Source organism: Mustela nivalis (assembly GCF_964662115.1).
Source record: "Mustela nivalis genome assembly, chromosome: 15".
In the NCBI taxonomy this organism is placed as follows: domain Eukaryota; kingdom Metazoa; phylum Chordata; class Mammalia; order Carnivora; family Mustelidae; genus Mustela; species Mustela nivalis.
The window spans coordinates 89,175,208-89,194,032 of NC_139034.1; the positions used below are offsets into that span (position 1 = coordinate 89,175,208).

General features: G+C 58.3%; 1 protein-coding gene across 6 annotated transcripts in view; it reads right to left on the reverse strand.

Annotated features, from left to right (window-relative positions):
• The window catches only part of RASA3 (RAS p21 protein activator 3), a 114,036-nt gene that overhangs the window by 26,843 nt on the left and 68,368 nt on the right, over positions 1 to 18,825 (reverse strand). For 4 of the 6 annotated variants that reach the window (XM_082701138.1, XM_082701135.1, XM_082701136.1 and 1 more), the window contains 4 exons: positions 17,174 to 17,268; positions 10,459 to 10,535; positions 556 to 636; positions 123 to 195 (listed from right to left, as the gene is read on the reverse strand). Coding sequence is in view for 3 of the 6 variants with exons in the window: in XM_082701135.1 (XP_082557261.1) it covers positions 123 to 195; positions 556 to 636; positions 10,459 to 10,535; positions 17,174 to 17,268 (326 nt within the window). In the remaining 3 variants the exon portion in view is untranslated. The remainder of the gene's footprint in view (positions 1 to 122; positions 196 to 555; positions 637 to 10,458; positions 10,536 to 17,173; positions 17,269 to 18,825) is intronic. The other 2 variants (XM_082701139.1, XM_082701140.1) reach the window with 1 other exon arrangement.

The window sequence follows — 18,825 nt, forward strand, 5'->3', positions numbered from 1 at the left end:
CTGGGAGGGAGGCATCGTGCCAGGGTCATTCCAGAACTTGCAGGAGGAAGCCGGGGCCCAGGGCCAGAAACATGCCTTCCCCAAGGGTCTCCATGTGACATTCACGGAGCTCAAATACCAACCTCAAAATAAAACACCTCATCAAACTGGGGGTTGTTGGTCTTCTTTTTCACTTTCGTCTTCTTTGCTTCTGATCTGTAACCAAGGAGGAGGGGTTAAGGTTAAAACGAACGCTGTGGACACCGAGTCTTCGCACCTTCAGACTGAATGATCAAATGCACCAGTAACCTCCTCCTGCTACTTATCAATATTTCTGTTTGCCTCCAACCCACCCAGTATGCAAATCAGGAAGCTTTACTGAGCCAAAGGCACCCAGCGTGGAGAAGAGAGGGGCTGTTTCCAGAAAGCAATCTCAGGGCCACAGAGGAGACCAGAGTAAGTCAGAAGACACATCCCAGCGCACAGCCTCTCCTGCATTTCTCTGGAAGCCCCAGCATCATCACGGCGGGTGACTTACCCACCAGCCCCATGCGCAGGTGCACGCAGAGTACTTGCCTGCAGGGTCCAGCCAGTGTCACAGTCGCATAAGGATCACACTGCCCGTTCACGATGGGGAGGCCTTGGCACTCGAGGATGCTGAGGAGAGAGACAGGGGCATCAGGAGCGGGGTGGGAGGGGCCCACAGGCAGCTAACCCAGGCAGCTCTGAGGCCGTGGCAGGTGGCTGTCCACAGCTGGGACCATGAGCCCAGGGTGGCTTCAGTCACCCATGGCCCAGATGCTCCCAATAAACATGGACGGGTGCACCGATTTGCAACTGGAAGACATGTGGGGGCAGGAGAGTGTGAGCGCTGCCCTCAGGACACGGCTGTCTTATCTGAGGCGCACAGGCTGCTGGGGCCTCCCGGGGGCGAGGCCACTGCCTTCACGTCCTGAGAGTTCAGCTCCCCTGCGAGCTGATGGACCAGGCGCTGTGGCGAGGCCATGTTACAGGTGGGAAACGGGGGCCCCAACAACGCAGGGGCCTGCAGACCCAGCCGTGCCACGCACGCCGCTCAGCAGACACCACGGGCTCCGTGCCACGCATGCCACTCAGCAGAAGACTCCCCGATCCCTCCCACAGGTCCCGGCACGACTGTCCTGCTCCCCGGTTTGCTTCAACTTCGGGAGCCCAGCTGGTCACGCGAGCTCCAGGACCACCACTTCCCCTCATCCTGACACCCTGCCATCGGCTGTGCTTCTCCCGACCCTCCCTGCTCCAGGCCGTGGGTCCCATCGTCCCGTTCCTGGCACGCCGACTGGAGCACCGGCTGGACGTTAGGAATTTCAGGCTGCTGGTGTCCAGATGCTGTTGCTTTCCAAAGGACAGAGCTGACTGGAGGCTGAGGGTCTCTGGGTGCAGATTGATCACGGCAATTCTTGCCTGAAGCTCTATTAGGGGAGGCGCCGGCCGCCTCTGTCCAGGGACTTTGTCCCACCACATAGGTGCGCCCTCCGAGTCCGCACAGAGCCCCCCGTGGGAACAAGGATCTCCACCGGGTTGGCAGGGGTCAAATGCCTCCCAGCCCCACACGACCCCTTCAGCTCCGCCTGAGCCCAGGGCGTTACCCTCTCTATTCACACGGCTTGCGGGAGTGTTGGCAAGTCCCTTCCTCTCCAGAACCCACCAGCAGCGGCCTCAGACTCCCAACAGCAATCTCTGTCTCCCTCCCACCTCCAGCCCCACTTGGGAGCCCTCCTGCCCCCACACACCTGCAGGACAAAATCAGGACCACTGAGGCTCCTGGGTCTGCTTCCCTGACTTGGGGTCACAGAGCGAAAAGCCGACTGCCCAACATCCAAACTGTTCCACTCGTCTGCATCCGGCTCCTTAGCTGTCTGTGGTGGGAGGGGTCCAGGTCCAGCACTGCACCATGCCAGGACAGCTGTCCTCCCAAAGAGGAACGTCCTTTTGGCTTCACGGACGTGAGGTCACTTTCCCTCGAAGAGCTGAGCGCTTCAGCTTCTCCTGGGCATCGGGAAGTCAGGAAACAACCAGGTTCTCACATTCCTTCATAAGCCAAGCGATCCCGTGTCCCTCTTGGGAAGGAGTTCGCTTCTAGCATTTTACCAGAATATTTCTTTCTGGTCACAGGGTTGTTTTCTTCATTTCTCCTTCATGGTGCTTACAGCCCTTCAAGCTGCATCCACGCCAGTCCTGCGACGTGAGCCTTACCTGATTTTTCCCATCTTTACTCCTGCTCTACTTTGCGAAGTATTTCTGGGTTTCTTTCCTAGATCACCGACTTGGTCTTCGGTTACCTTCTGCCCTTCATTAACTCATCCTTAAAGAACTATTTCTTCATGCATTAAATCTTCGGCAAAGAAGATGTGTTGCAATCTTATCCGTGGCAAGCACGTTTCCAGGAACGGGTGCCGTGGGGCAGCTCGCGCGTCCTCGGCTGCGGCTGCAGACTGCAGGGCAAGACAGGTCGGGGAGAAGAGGGCCGACAGGGCAGCAGCTGGGAGAAGCGGGCACACGGCTTGCTCAGGGGACGTGCGGGGAGGCTCCCGTGCTGACCCGCAGCTGAAGGCAAACGCGTCTTCTACATCTACTTGTTCATCAGGAAGGTTTGGACGGTAAGTGTGCCCACCTTTCAGATCCTCAGAGATCATGGGTTTCCACGGCCAGAAACTCGATGCTAAGCACCAAACTGAAAGCAAGTTTCCCCACATCTGATGTCCTAGACAAGCAGCTGCCTCCAGCACCCAGATGTCCCCATCTCTCCTTCCTCTGAAGACCGACACGAGAAACACTCTGTTCTCTGACTCAAAGCAAAGACTGGGTACTGACTGCACCTGCACGAAGACTTCTGGGAGGAAAAAAGGACCCTCCCGCCCGGCAGGCCCAGCACGCAAACCAGAGAACATGCGCCAGACTCCCTCCCGCTCGGCCCTGGGCAGCTCCAGGTGGGCCACAGCCCAGCACACGGCTGGTGGGCGCTCCCGGGGGCTGCCCGGGGCACACAAAGCCAAGCCCCCCTGTACTTCACACAAAACACATCTCTCCAGGCTTACTGTCTTCGGAACAACTTCTAGTGACCCTTGGGGATGTTCTAGATAAATAGCAGAGAGAAGTAAAGTATTTACTCTGCTGGGCATTCCTACCTCCAGGAAAGGACACTGTGCCATACAGAGTGACCCAGTCAACTAATCTGGAACCCAAGGCACCACGAACACAAGATTTCGTACATATTCTGACATCTCCAGGACTTTGTATTCGAACTGACCCGTAAACTGTGGTCACGCCTCCCCACTGGAGTAATGGTCTGCAGCTCCGGAATCTTGTTCCATCCCCTCCCCCGCAACCCCCACTGTGGCCACGGGCTGGTGCTTCCGCTTCCCGCCCCCACGAGCAGGACACAGCCTGCCTGCGGGACCACCAGCTGCAGAGGACCCGGCCGTGCGGTGACAAAGCTGACCACGGCCAGCAGTCACCAGCCGGCCAGCTGCTCCGCCTCCACTCATGATTGGTCCAACCTCAGACAGAGCCAGGGTCGGTAGCCTGTTGTAATTCCAAAAAGATCTTTATTGGATTTGAGATGGAAGTCCGGAAACAGGTAACCCTCACTTGGATGCACCTCAAGGTGGAGGTACAGGTGGCCACTGCCTGCTTCCCTGGCCGACTGCCCTGCAGCTTGGGTCTGGGTTCGGGGGACTCCCCAGCAGGTGCCTGCAGGACCCCCAGCACCACACCCCCGGTCCCCAGCAGCCTGGCCCCTGTCCCAGTCAGGGAGGCTCCCCAGCGGGTACCTGTGGGGCCCTCAATAGGACTCTGGTGTGGTGAGAGATGGTGGAGCCTAGAGGTGGCCAAGTGCAGGAACCCTAAATTTCAGACGCAGCAGGTGGCCACAGGATACCCGAAAGAGACTGCCTGCAGCACCAGGAAAGGCGGCGAGCCCAGCAGAGCCCAGCGCCGTGCTGGCCTGTGCTGGGCGGGCTGCTCTTAGCCGGCAGGCTCTTTCAACGCTCGGCTTGGGCGAATGAAATCTGGAGATGCTCACAAACATGTCTCCCCATGAAGGTGGAGGCCACAGGAGGCCGCGCAGTCCTTGGCATGGAGCAGGCGCTCAGGACAGACCTGAATGAACGATTAAAGGTTTATTCACCCTTGTTGGGAATGAAAGAAAAGCACGAGACAGTCCGGCCTGAGGTCTGGCTGGAAAGACGGGCCGCTCCCACCGGAGCAGGCACTGTTGGAGGCGGGGACTGGTAGACGCCCTCCACACCGACAAGAACAGCAGGATGGTGGGTCCCGAACCACCTGAGGCTCGCGCAGGTGTCCCCGCAGCAGACGTGGACATATGAGTGAACAGACGGAAAAGTAGGCTTACAGCTGGAAAGGCCACCCGTGGAAGGATCGGAGAAGTTTCTGTGAGCCCATCGCGCAGACCCCTGCCCGCAGAGCCACCAGAGCGCTCGGCCAACAGCACGGTCTTCCCCAGCTTTCACTCTCCACTGGCCGGGAAGGGAGAGATGCTGTCCGGCCCGCCTCGCAGCTGGGAAAGCCCACAGGAAGCGCTCCCTGGTGCATAAGGGCAGGGAGGGAACTTGCAGGGAATGGACACCCCCGGGAAGAACCAGAGCCTCACAGAAAGCGACCTGCCATTTGGGGAAGGTAGACGAGGCCTTGCCTTGCTCTTGGGACGGCGGAGATGGGCACACGTGGCAGCAGAGAGCAATAAGCTGGAAGCAGGGAGAGGGGAGGCCGGGAGAGAGAGCTCAGCCAGAACACCCCTGGCCACCCCACAAAAGACCACCAGGCCGGGTGAGAGGTGAAGAGAGCCCAGAAGGATCTGAGAGTGCATGTTGGTCCTGTAGCCTTTGGGGGAGGATGGTCAGCCAGTAGGAGTCACCTGCTGTGAGGGGGCTGAGTGGTAGGTTCCCAAGGAGATGTGACCTGGTTTGGAAACAGGTTTCTGCAGATGTAATCAAGCTTGGGCTCTCGAGACGATGAGCTTATTCTGGATTCAGGATGGCCCTAAACCCAATGACTAGTGTCCTTCCAGGAGGGAGATCGCTCAGACGCGGGATGGGGGTGGGGGGTATCGTGAAGAGGGACTGCCTGGGCGAGGAGGAGGGACCATCCCCTGAAGCCTCCAGACAGAGTGTGGCGTGGCCAGATTTCAGAGTTCGGACAGAATCCGCTCCTGCTGTTTAAGGCACGTGAGACTGCGGTGTGTGGCTGGAACAGCCCTCGGAAAGTCACGCCCCTGCAATTAGGGAAGGATGTGCGTCGGGGGTGCTGAGAGCAGGTCCCCGCAATAGGTGCAGGCCGAGCCCGGCCCCCGTGCTTACAGGAGGGGAGTGGGAGTACGTCACGGTGCTGCTGGGCAGGAGGGAGGGCTGAGGCGATTCTCGGGCAAGCAGGGAACCCTACTGGAATGAATCTGCTTTTGTACAACCGACTTCTCAACGGTCTCGGCCCAGCTCTTAACTTCTGCCGAGCCCATGACACACCTCAAGGTTGGCCCAAGCCCGCGTAACCTCTGAGAGGCGAGGGCCTGAGGCGAAGACACAGGCATGAGCACGTGTGGTTCTGAACAAGTGCGGGAGAGACGCGGAGACGCAGGTTGGCACGAGGAGACGACATGCGGAGCAAGTCGGGGTTTGCGGCCTGCCACGGGTCTGAGAGAAGTCTGCCAGTTCTGATGCCGGGATTTCGGGTCCAGAGCCTTTTGTATCACAGGTGGAGCGGCCATTGTCTCCTGCTCTGTCCCAAAAGTCCCCGATGCACACAACTGACTTGGCGCTGAGGAAGAAAGTCGTAAAATACAAACGCGACTGCAACATTAGAGGAAAACTTGTAGCTATAAATGCCTACGTTAAAAAGGAATGAAGATCACAAATTAATAACCTACACTTCCACCTTAAGAAACCAGATAAAGAAAAGCAAAAAGCCTACACAGGCAGAAAGAAGGGAATCACACAGATAGCAAAGGACAGAACGAACGAGAGAGGAAAAGTGGGACCTTTGAGAAGAGCCACCAACTCGACACACCTGCAGCGAGCCTGACAAAAAAGAAGACTCAAATCATTAAAATCGGTAATGAAAGAGGGGACATTTCTAAGATCTTATAGAAACAGAGCGACCCTTTAAGAAGATTACAGAAGAGCTGACCACGAGGACAGACTGTTTCAGGGGTTGGCAGGGCTCGAATGGCTAATTCCCCAAACGGATCTACAGATTCAGGACACTCGCTACCGAAATGCCAGCTGCTACTCCAGCAGAAATTCACACGCTGATCCTGAAACTCGTATGGAAATGAATGAGCTCAGGAGGGCCCGGGAGTCACGAGAAAGGGACCAAGATGGAAGACTCACACTCCCTGACTTCGAACCTGCTGTGTGCTACAGCATGGGGACGGGACAGGCACACAGGTCCGTGGAGAACAGGGTCCACGAATAAGTCCGGCCATTTACTGTGACCCAGCGGCAGCCGCTGGGCCAGAACGGACCTTTCCCCGAGTCGTGCTGAGACAACTGCGTCTTTGAAAGGAGCCGACGCCGACCCCAACTGGACACCGCACATAAGACATGAACTCCACACATACTGAGGACCAAAACGGGAGAACGAAACCCTAGAAATGCTGGAAGGAAAATGCAGCTGTCAATCTTCATGATCTCGGATTGGGAAAAGATCTCTTAGAAATCTACCTAAACACAGGAAACAACAGGTGCGGCTGATGGAGATTTAAGATTCTTGTATCACAAAGGACCTTGTTAAGAAAGTGAAGACAGACTACAGGATGACAGAAAATGTCTTCAAGTTATATATTTGACAACTGTCTAGTACCCAGAATACATGGAAAATTCTTACAACTTAATAAAATACGAATAACCCCATTAAAAAATCGTAAAGGACTTGAACAGACACTTCTTCGGAGAAGATCCAGAGCCGGCCAACAAGGACAGGAAAGGACGGTCAACATCGTTCCGGGAAGCATGAGTCAACGCCGCTTCACAGCACTGGGAGGAAACGAGCCGGCGGCTCACGAGAGGGTCTGGGCTGAGCGAGGACACAGCGGCTGGAGCCCTCACACGCTGTGGGCCCCGTGGGTGGGGCAGCCTCATGAGGAGCAGCCCGGCATTTTCTCAGAAGCCCAACACAGTAAGGATACAACACACCGATTCTACCCCTCCACTATGTCCCCAAGTGAAATGAAAACTGGTCTCTTGCTCACACGTGAATGTCCCGGTAGCGGTATTCACAGCAGCCAAAAGGTGGGACCCACCCAACGGGGGTCTGTGGGTGACGGACCAGAAAATGTGGTGTACCCACACGGTGGACAGTGCTCAGCCTTTAATAGGAGCGGTGACACCCGCAACAGCGGGCATGACCCCTGAAGACCTCCCGCTCGCTGAGGGAAGCCAGTCACTGAGAACCGCAGAGCATGTGATTCCATTTACATAAAACATCCAGAATGGGCAAATCCGTAGAAGCAGACCAGTGGGTGTCAGGGCTGGGGAGGGGCAGGGTGCGACATTTCATTGTCAGGAGGATGAAACATTCTGGAAAGGGACAGGGCTTAGGGGCAACCGCTGCACAACCTTGTGAATGTGCTCAAAGTGTACCCTTAAAAACACTGAGCTTGACGGTACATGAAGGGTACTTTTTAGTGAAAGAAAAATCGGCGGAGGGAGGCGGGATGAAGAAAGAGAAGTCCATGGTCTCAGTCACTGCTGACTCCCCGGCTGGAGGACCTCAGCTGCTCTGTGACTGTGGCACCCCCTGCCTCCTCACTGCATCCCTGTGAGGGACCCCTCGGCCCTGGGATTCTGAACAAAGTGTACTCATGTGCGTGATCATATGTACCAATGGGTGTGCCAGCATGCACCAGTGTGTACTAGCGTGTGTACTAGCACTGTGCGGGCATATGCACTAGGGTGTGTCCATGTGCACTGGCATGTGCACTACTGTGTACTAGTGTGTGCTCGTGTGCACCGGCATGTTTGTGTGTGCAGTACAGGGACTAGTGTGTGCTGGTGTATACTAGGTGTGCTACTAGGTGTGCTAGTATATCAGAGCTCTGTACCAGCATATACTAGTATGTATATTAGTGTGTAGTCATGTGTACTAGCATGTACTAATGTATGTGCTAGCACTATGCTAGCGTGAGTACTACTGTGTGTTAACATGTGTGCTGGTGTGTACGCTAGCATTGTACTAATGTGTGTACTAGTGTGTTAACGTGTTCTAGTGTGTTAGTGTCTCTACTGGCATGCATAGTAGCATGTGTAGTAGCATGTATGCTAGCATATTCCATGCATAGTAGTGTGTCTGCTAGTGTGTATGCTAGGTGCGTGCTAACACGCATGCTAATGTGTGTACTAGTATGGTGCTAGTGTGTGTACCCTGGTGTGTGCTAGTGTGTGTGATAGTGTGGGTACTAGTGTATTCCAGTGTGTGTGCTAGTGTGTTCCAGTGTGTGTGCTAGTGTTTAGTGTTTGTGCTAGGGTGTCCTAGCATCCGTAGTAGTGTGTGTACCAGCATGTTAGTGCATGTGTACTAGCGTGTGTCCTGGTGTGTATGCTAGTGTGCACAGTAGCATGCGCTGCTATGTCCTAGGGTGCGTACTAGCATGTGTACTAGCGTGTGTCCTGGTGTGTATGCTAGTGTGCACAGTAGCATGTGCTGCTATGTCCTAGGGTGCGTACTAGCATGTGTACTAGTGTGCACGAGGAAGGAGCAAGAGGGACTGCACCACAGAGATGCAGGAACCAAGCAAATCCCCGGTGCTTTCACTAAGACGACTCCACGGGGAAGTGTCTGAGGTGCTTCCATGGTTGGCAGGGACAGCGTGCACGGCGGGGACTCTGAGGGTGGGCGGGGACAGGTAGGGACAGCGTGCATGGCGGGGACTCTGGGGGTGGGCGGGGATGGCGTAGACGGTGTGGATGGTGGCTGGGGACAGGTGGGGACAGCAGAGTGTAGCTGTGATGTATGACTTAGTCTTGTGCTCTGGGTGCCACACCCGTTGTTCTCTGATCAGGACCACGGCTACTCCTGGCCAAATGGTTCACACCCGCCCTCCATCAGGCAGATGTGTGGCTGGACAGGGCGGCCCTCAGGACAGGGATCCTGGTCCCCCACACCCCCCGCATTCACCCGCCTCAGCTTTCTGCCCAGCCTGGTCCGTTCTGTCCCTGTGCCACTAAAGCACATTCCTTATTCCATGTAAGGCTGCTTTTAAAAACCCTTAAGCTGTTTGGAAGAAGGGACAGACCAGCAGGCAGACGAGAAAACCGGCAACTCCCTGCTCACTGCTACAGGGTCCGAGAGCAACTATGTTAAGAAGAGTGGGAGCACCAAAGGGTGAAGGCCAAAGCTCACTGTGTTCTACACGGCACCCCACGCTACATGGCGTCCCATACATGTTCCCACGTATGTCCTCCTGCGTGTCCCATGGTGACAGCCCCGTAACCTCAACACACCGGAGACCACCCTCAGCCAAGAGATGGCAAATCTGAATGGCGCGGTGGGTGGCGGGGCAGGGCCCTCTGGGGGCGGCGGACGACAGCGGAACCTCCTCAACCGCCCCCACCCTCTGTGACCGGACGGAGGGAGCACAATGCTAAGGCGGAGCCTGCACTCTGAGCCCAAGAAGGGGCATCCCCCGATCTCACGGAAGCCCTTGCTTGCCAGACACGGTGAAGACGGCGATTCGGGAAAGCGTCTGTGCACAGACGAGGAAAGCTGGAGCGTCTGGTGTTTCCTGGGTCCGTAACACCAGAGGACTGGTTTCTGCGCACCTTCACGTCCTCTTCTCAGGAGTCCCTCCCAACTGCCCTAGACTTCCGACACCCCCGGCAGCCACAGGTACTGCCGGCAAAGGCACACGTGGGGCCCGCGGGGCAGGCAGCGTGGAGCGGGAGCCTGGCGGGGTGTGCACCCTCCGAGGCCTCGCTGGGCTCAGAGGGCAAGGACCCTGCACACGTGCGTGAGCTCGTCCTCAGCCTCCTCCAGACGATCTACGGGACCGTGGACCGAAACGTCAAGAGCGCACCACAAGGTTCGGAGATGACGTGTAGACACGGGCACGGCCGCTCACACTCAGCAAGCGTGACCGGGGGACGCGCTCTGGATTCTGGGAGGCGGGTCCTGAGTTCAGGCCGCAGGGCTGCTGACCGGCCTCGCACACGCCCCCCGACAGTCCCCTCATCGGGATGGCCCGGGCGTACACAGCACCTGTGTCTACACGTCTCCCTGACCGCGGCTGCTGCGGACGCCAGTGCGTTCCCTCCCGGACGCACGTCTGCTTGAAGGAGGGTGTGAGGACGACGCGCCCGCCCCGCCAGAGAAGCGTCCTCATGGGGATCCGCGACTCCGGAATTCTGAGTCGTGCGTGTGAAGAACGACAGCCCGCCCACTGCCTGCGCAGAGTCACTGGTCCCGAGAAGACTGCCGTCCGCGTCTTACCGCGTGGCCAGCTTGTGGCAGACGGCGCCCGTGTCGGTGATGACCTCGCTCAGCCTCAGCTCCAGGTGGACCTTGCCCTGGAAGACACGAGAACAGAGGGTCATGAGGGGACGGCCACGCGCGGGGGGCGCTCCCAGGGTCTCTGCTCACAAACGTGAAGCTGCCTGACCCCAGATGGCAACCCCAGCACCGCCCCACCCCCACGCAGATCCCAGGCCTGGCCGAGGGCACGGCTCCCCCGGAACACTGCTTCAGAAGCCAGCGGCCAGACAGAGCAGGATGCTGCCTCCCAAACACATTCGCTTGCTCGCTTACGTTTTGTCCCTGCCTCTGACGCCGAGCCCGCGTGCAGGTACACACGGCTCTGGACCATCTCATCCTTCTGTCTGTGTGTGAGGCCCGAACCCTAGACAAGGGGTCTCAGTCCTGGGCCCCAGACAGGAAGTTAGTGCTCATGGATGCTTCTAAGGAGACGGGAGCAGAGGGGACGGACCAGCATTCCGAGAACAAGACCAGTGCTGTTCTCTGCCTGCGTCTGCATCTGTGCAAAGGACAGATCAGCTGCAGGACCCAATCAGGTCACCATCAAGGGTCAGGGGAGGGGCTTCCATGAAGAGGAACCTGCTCCCTCAGAAACACCCAACAGCAGCAGGCATGACGCACTGACGATTTATAGGAGCACGCACTACAATGTGAAAATCAGCACTTCTCTTAAGTCGGCTCAGACCACTGGAGCCCAGTGTGGGGCTAGAACTCACAGCCCCGAGATCAAGAGCTATAATCAGGTCAGATGCTCAACTGACTGAGCCGCCTCGGAGCCCAAAACCATCTTTTTTACTGGACAAGAAGGCTGAATGAGAGCACCTCCAAGGTCCTTTCCGACTAAAACTTCATGACTCTGCAGCTTGGGGAGGAAAACTGCTTGTCCTAGAAGAATCCAGGCCCGAGATGGTGGGCCAGGTGGCTGGGCCAGAGGAGTGCGGGCAAGACCCCTCGGCGGGGCCCCCTGGCCTCCTAAGTTTGCTCCTCTGAACATGGCGGCCACAGCCCTGCTCTTCCTGCAGCTTCTGGACCCCTGGACCTCTGGCTTGCCCAGGACATAAACGGGAGACCTGACGCGTGTGGGCGAGACAGGCACTGAGGCCCCGGGGAGCCCACCCCCCCTGCTGCGGGCAAGGGTGCGGCCCTTTCTGGCCCTTCCTTCCAAGCAGGACCAGTAGCCTCGGAGGGTACAGCAACATCTCCTGGATGGTAGGACTAGACCAGCATCACACCTGTGTGACCCTGGGCAACACCCCGTGTCCAGAGCACAGACTGAGGATCCACCAAGGGCTCTGAGGGGTTCCTGCCCCACATGGCAGGGCTGCCTTCAGAGGGATGCACTGGCCAGGAGCAGCCGGCAGCCCCAGGGAACCAGTGGCCCCGGGAAACCAGGAGCCCGTCGCACACAGCCCAGGGAGCATTGGCCCTGGAAGGCCCCTCATGGACCGGGAGTGCCAACGTCAGGCTCCCTGATACAGCACGACCTTCTGGGCCCACCCAGCCCATGCGAGGGACCCTCAGTGTCTGCCAACCCTGCCGCAGGAGCACACACAGCCCTGCGGCCCACAGCACCCCTCACGCGGCCGGGCCAGGCTCCAGGCTTCCCGAAGCATCGCACGGGGCAGGCGCTGCTGTCCTTTGGCTCCAGGGGGGACGCTGCGGCTGGGCGGCAGACAGCCTGTCCTCTACAACCCAGTGCCAGTGAAGGCTGCAGATCAAAGAGCAGAGCAAAGGCCTGTCCACACGGGCTCCTGGAAAGCCTGTGTCCTCCAGTGGTGCCCTCCCGCACGCTGGGCCCGGCTCTCTTCCGCCTTCATTTTCAGGCTGGCCACAGCCGTTGCAGGGACAGGGCCTATTTTCGAGGGGCTCTGAGAAGCGAGAGCGCGTGTCTGGGCCAGACGGACCCCGTCGTGGACGACCCGCGGCGCGCTTCCTGTCCCCCACCGCGAGGAGAAGGCGCCCACGGCAGCGAACCCCATGGCTGCCGCTTCCTCCCGAGGGCGAGCCCTTGCCAGCGGAGAGGCAGACACTCTGCACTCAGGCCCGGGCCACTACATTCTGCAGATTTGGGAGAGGAGGGTGGGCGGTGACCCTAACCACCCAGACGCCGCCGGCACGGAGAGGACGCCCCTGCCCCCGCCCCCCAGGCGCCCCAATATGGCTGCGGCTCAGAAGTTCCCACGAGTCGCTGCGGGGGGTCTGGGCGTGTCCCGTGCCCTGTGGGGGACACGCCAGCTTGCTCACAAACAAGCCCGCCACAAACGCCAACACCCAGGGGGCAGGGTGCTGGGGCCGGGGCCACACCCGCCACCGCAGGGCGGCAGGAAATGCGGGTTTTCCAGCTCGACCTCTGCACAGCTTCGAAACCCACAAACCTGCCCTCTGCCCTCGAAGGCTCTGGCCCCAACGTGCTAAGCTGGGGGGGTGGGGCGGCGCCCAGAGCCCAGGCGCAGCACGGACACTCAGCTTCTCTGAGGAGGAAACAGTCTTAGGCTGGTGCATTGAAAAAGGCTGATTTGGTAGTTTTTCCCATTTTTACTTAAGGCGAATGGCTAGCAACTGGGAGGCGAACCCCCGCCCGCCCCTGCTCCGGCAGCCGCCTGGGGCTCCCCGTCCTGCGGCACAGACAGCGGCTCGCACCGGGAGGCGCATCACACGGCGGCCGCTCTCGGGAGAACGCACAGGAAGCGGGAAGTCAGGGCAGAAAGACAGCTTCATCACCCAGTATCTGAAGGTGAACCAGCAAACTTCCAAACGACCAAGCCCAAAATCGTCTCAGGAGAAACTGAGAGATATTTTCAGCTCTTTTCTTTTCATAAGTGGAAATGAAAATAAAACTCATCACAGCACGTGGGCCGCTGCGAAAGCAGTGCTTATGGGGACTTTACAGCAGCGGCCGCGCAGGTCGGAGAGATCTAACCTCACTAATGTAAGGGATCTCAGGGCGCCTGGGCTCTCCGTCGGGGAAGCGACTGCCTTCAGCTCAGGTCATGATCCCGGGGTCCAGGGATGGAGTCCCGTGTGGGGCTCCCTGCGCGGCGGGGACCTGCTTCTCCCTCTGCCCCTCATCCCATTCGTACATCCCCTCTCACTCTACCAAATAAATACGCAAATTCTCTAAAGAAAATAACGTAAGGAGTCTAGGAGGAGACCAAACTAAATCCAAAGTGAGCAGAAAAAAGACATAACAGAATCATAAAATCGATTCACCTTCTAGACAAGCTAACTAGGAAACAAATAGCAGAACAAGAGAGGGTCGTCTCTGGTAACCCCACAGGGCCACCCCACAGGACTCTGCAGGTGGGACCCCGCCCCTGCCCGACCCAGGGGCGCATAGCCTCTGACCACGTCGCGCAGCAGCTGTCGTGAATGCAGCACGCGGTCTCAGCCACAGACCAGGTGGGGCAAGGACTTGAGAGTTCCTTCCATTTTCTACTCAATTTCCTGCAAACATAAAATCGCTTGAAAAATAGGTTTAGTAACTTAAAGAGAAAAAAGCACCAGTTGTGCTTGCTTCGGCAGCACACATACGAAAAAAGCACCGGTGGCTCCCATACATTTTTCTCAGAAAAGCTTCAGATCCGGGCCTGCAGAGAGGGTCTGTGGTCACAGCAGCAGGGCCCACCCTCCCTGGCCCATCAAGCCCTGGTCTGCATGGGCCTCAGGGCCGGGGTAGGGGTCAGCGCACAGGGACCCAGACCACTGAGCACTTGGACCTTGGCGCCAAGAGCAGCAAGACCTTAGTGAACACTGAAGACAAGAGAATAGGTCAGAAATCATGCACGGAGGAGTACAGAGGTCCAGCTGGCCCTTGCCTCCCTCGCTCCCCTAACCCTGCAGAAAGATTCAGAGCTGGGTCCCTGTACATGCAGACACCTACAGATGTAGCCTGTGGGCAAAGACAGGAGGACCGTCAGACACACAGGGTAGACGCGGCTCCCAGAACTCCCCGTCCCGCTACGGAAGGTTTGCTGTCAGAGCCCACGGCCCTTCCCAGCAGGTCTACTAAAACAGAAGAGCTCACAGCAGAGCTCAGCCGGACGTCCTCGGAGGAGCTGGGGAAGGACCCCCAGGCCTGCTCCGTATGGGTGGGGACCGTCACCTCCCCATTTCGATACCAAGGAAGACCTCCCTCTAAACCTCCTTGTTCTCTTACTACACACCCAGGGTCAGGGATAGAACACAGCAACCAATTCTTTTTAATAAAGTGATTTTCCAGAGACTTTTAAAAATATCAGTTACAGAAGGAAGAAGTTCTTTAAATCACATTTTCCCACCGCAGTGACTCCATCTCTCACTGGCCCCAGTTTTGTGACATTTTCTTTCTGACATATGCCTTTCACTGTCAATGACAGAACAGATGGATTCATGAAACCATATGCCATCCTCTGCCCTTCCGAAACCGTAAATGTGACATTTCAGGATGAAAAGACAGCTGTAGGGAAAGACTATAATGCACTGTTCAAGGCAGCCTGAACCCAGGGCAGTTCTGCTCCCTCTGCGGGATGGCCACTTCCTCAGCCGGCACTCTGGGAAGGAGCCACCTGCATAGGGCCCAGGACTCGGCAGGCCACCCGAGGCCACACCGTCCCTCCTCCTGTCTTCAGAGTCCTAGAAACACCCACTCTCTGTTTACGACTTAGAATTCGTATTCCTAGGACACCAACCCAGCTGAAACAGCAGCCCATCTCAAAGATGGTAGGAATCAGGCTCAGAAGGACAAGAACCTTGTCCACAGGCACACGAAACACATCAGGTGGATGCAGCCCAAATATCACACAGTGTACAACCAGCGCACACCCCATTTGTAAGTTTTGTGGCGGCAGAGTGGTTCTGCATCTTGACTGCAGCAGTGGTTATACAGACCTACACATGTGACAGAGCACACAGGACACGCATGTACGGCACACGTGCACACACTCAGTACCCATGCGGGAACATGTGCACACACGCAACAGGCCTGCCCAGGTGCATGCACAACACACGTGTGGTACCCGGGTGCATGCGTGGAGCCCGTCGGACACAGGCACACATGTGGACTGTACATGCACTGGTGCACAGCTGTGCACACTCGCACACTGGCACGTGTGCAAACATGGAAAACTGGAGACCTTCATGAGGTCTGCGGATCACCGGAATGTCTGTGCCCCAGCTGCAGCACAAGCCGGACGCTGCCACGGGGAGAACAGGTGGAGGAACACAGCCTTTCCGCACTGCGCTCTCGAGGTACAGACAGGAGAGCACGTGTTTGCTCATCGCTCTTCCCTGCGCACCAGGTTTTGCTACTTCCCATGAAACCGAAGCCATTTCAAAATTCCAAGTTAAGTTTACGAACAAGGCGAGAAGAAAGGCAAGTCACACGCGATGTGACATCCGACGTTGATCAGAGGGGACATTGTGGCGAGCGTGGTAAGGACACTGGGGCAGGCTGCCGGAGGAGACACCCACAAGCTCATCACAGCGCTGGGGCTGTCCCCCTGCAGAACCAGAGGGCCGGGAATGGCACCAGAACAAAAGGCAGGAATGCCCCGTGTCATGGCGCTCACGACCCCCGGCCCCTCCTCCTGCAGACCGAGCGGGCGCAGCTCACTGTGCCGTCATCGCTGCGGCAACTGCTCTTGTCCCGGCACAGGCGCCGATCCCGTGGGAACTGTCCCGTCCGCTCATTTCTGCAGCACACGTGAGCCCCACGGCTAGAACTCCGTGTGCGGCACGTGATGACGTCTCTGGCTCAGCTCCTCAACCCTTCCCTAGCACTGCTTCTCTCTCCGAGTGTGTGGCTTGATCCCAGGAGCCCCACGTGCTCTGCCCTCCCCCCCAGAGCTCTGCTGAGCCTGAGGGTCTCCCAGGAGGTGGAGGGCAAGCAGCTAGACAGGTGCCTGGGGGCAGGTGCAGCAGGCGGGGCGGAGGCAGGCCTCATGGGCCACCGACGTCGGGGCTTCTGCTGCATGGAGCACCATCTGGTACTCACAGCGGAGGACACGGGCTTGCCGGGGACCACTGCTGGCTCTGAGCATGGCCTGCTGGTGCCAGGCCCTTGGGCTGGGTTTTGCACCCCTGCCCACACCCTGGCAACTCATGGGACCACAGATGAACATCTCATGTGACGTCGGAGCACTGTGCTATGGATCAGGGCTCCCGTCCTGGGCTCTAGACACCAGCAGGGCATGAGGAGCTCTGCTGCGAGCCACACAACCAGGCTCACCCTCCCAAGAGATTTTGTCCCAGATGCTGGGCATGGGCAGTGCCCCGAACACAGGGAAGGGAGGGTGGGAACTGGGGTCCCCCAGTCTCCTCTGCCAGGGGAGGCCCCCTTCTCTGTCCCAGTGATACACGGCCCAGGCGAGCCCTGGGGACGCTTCAGACAATGGGAAGCTCAGGGACTGGTCACTTCTGTTCACTGCAAATGCTCATCCACTGCGTGTCGGGGCTGGACATGCGGGCAGGCCCCTCTGGCTCCCGCCTCGCTCCCGGCCCAAGCCTCACTTCAGTTATGGGTAATTACTGTCCTTGTTGCATACTTCTAAAGCCGTTTCCACCACGCGTGGCGAAGTGTGAAGATAACCAAGAGACACACAAAGCCAACAGGCCTGTGTTGGTGTCAGAGGACTTGCCAAGTGCCGTCCCGTGAGGACCGAAGTCCCTCCACCCCACGGGGCCCCGCGGGGCTCACCTGCACTTCCGAGTCGGCATCCACGTGCTGCAGCTGGAACCAAGTGTCCCTGTTATGGTACTTCGGCAAGTCTTCCTTCTGGATGGCCACCTTCCCTGCAACACAGACGCAGAAGACCAGCGGTCACGAGGCGGAAGAGATCCCACAGAGCACGCGGGACTCTCTCCACGACCGGTGCCCGCTGCTCACACCGCTGCCTTCCAGAAGACCGCCAGCGGCAACGTCTCATCGGGAAGGCCTCTCGTGGGACCTGGCTGGGGCTGCAGCCCGTTCTGCTCCGCACGAGGTTTTAGGAGAAAAGGCTGCCATTCTGTCGGGTCCTTGGGAGCTCAGCACAGCACACCCCAAAATAGGCCACTTTGAGCTGGAGGCAAATGAGAACCAGCAGGTGCGAAAGAGGCCCTCCCAGAGCTGCCCCCACACGGAACTGGTGAGGATGGAGGGCCGCCGTGGACCCTCTCCCGGGGGCTGTTCCATGAAGAAGTCAGCTGCCCAAGACAGTCCTGCACGGACGAACCTGACCGCACTCACCCACCGTGCTCACTCCCCACAGCCTGCTGCCCTGGGAAGCCTAAAACCTCTCCCTTCATCGGTTGCTTCTCTGGGTGTGGACTGCTCCTCTGCCCAAGTCCGGCCACCTCTTTGAGGTCCTGGTCAGGGAGATGTCTCCTGCCTGCCACGACCTGCGGGCGTAAAGAAACCATTCCCTCCTCCCGATGTTACAGGCCTTGCCGGAGAACCTCGGTGGGTAGAGAGCGATGTTACCTCCCTGACGGGTCTCCGTCTTGTTCCAAGAGCTCAGCCGGACGCCCTCCGCCCTCCAGACCCCGGGAGACCTACCCATGAGGCACAGATGGGCTTCGGATAGCAACATGCGTACAGAAAAGCCATTCCACGGGCAGAGGGCTGGGCCTGGGGCTTAGGACGACGGACTGGCTCCCACTGTCACTGCCGTCAGGCCCCATCTCCCTGCTGGTGGAGCCACAATTCCCATCCCTCACACTCTCCAACAGAAGGAACCTCACACTTCCAAGCCATCAAACAGCCTTGGGAAGGACCCTGGGATCACTCCACGAGGGCTCGTCGGTAAGGTGAGTACTTGTGTCCCCCCTGGGGTAGACAGAGCACATCAGCAGCCCCAGCGTCCATACCGCTGCCCACCTGGACCTGCCGCTTCGGCTCTCCCCTCCAGGAGCCACAGAGCCTGGTTCTCGTTCCTCCTGGAACCAGAGCCTCTGATGCCACAGACTGCAAGACACGTCAAAGCCACTGCTCGCAGCTGGCAGGTGGACATGAAGGAGGAGGCAGAGAGCGAGAGAGGCAGGTGCAGACAATGTAGCAGACACAGTCCATGGAGGACACCCCACAGACATGCACAGAGAAGCCCCGCCTAAAGGCCACGTGGGATTTCCTCCAGCAGAGCCACGTCACAGGGCCTATGGCTCCCGCAGGACCCCTGCTTCTGCCGGGCCTCGGTCCTCCCCGCCCCAGCCCCGGCCTCCCCACCGCTTCTCACCACCCTCAGCACACCCCCCGCCGAGGGAAGACTGCTCTTCCTCTCTTGGCAGCCCCCGTAACTGCCACCCTTTTGCCCCCACTGGGAATGTGGTTTTTAAGTCTCAAGGGAATAAAGCCACATGAAAAAAGTTCTT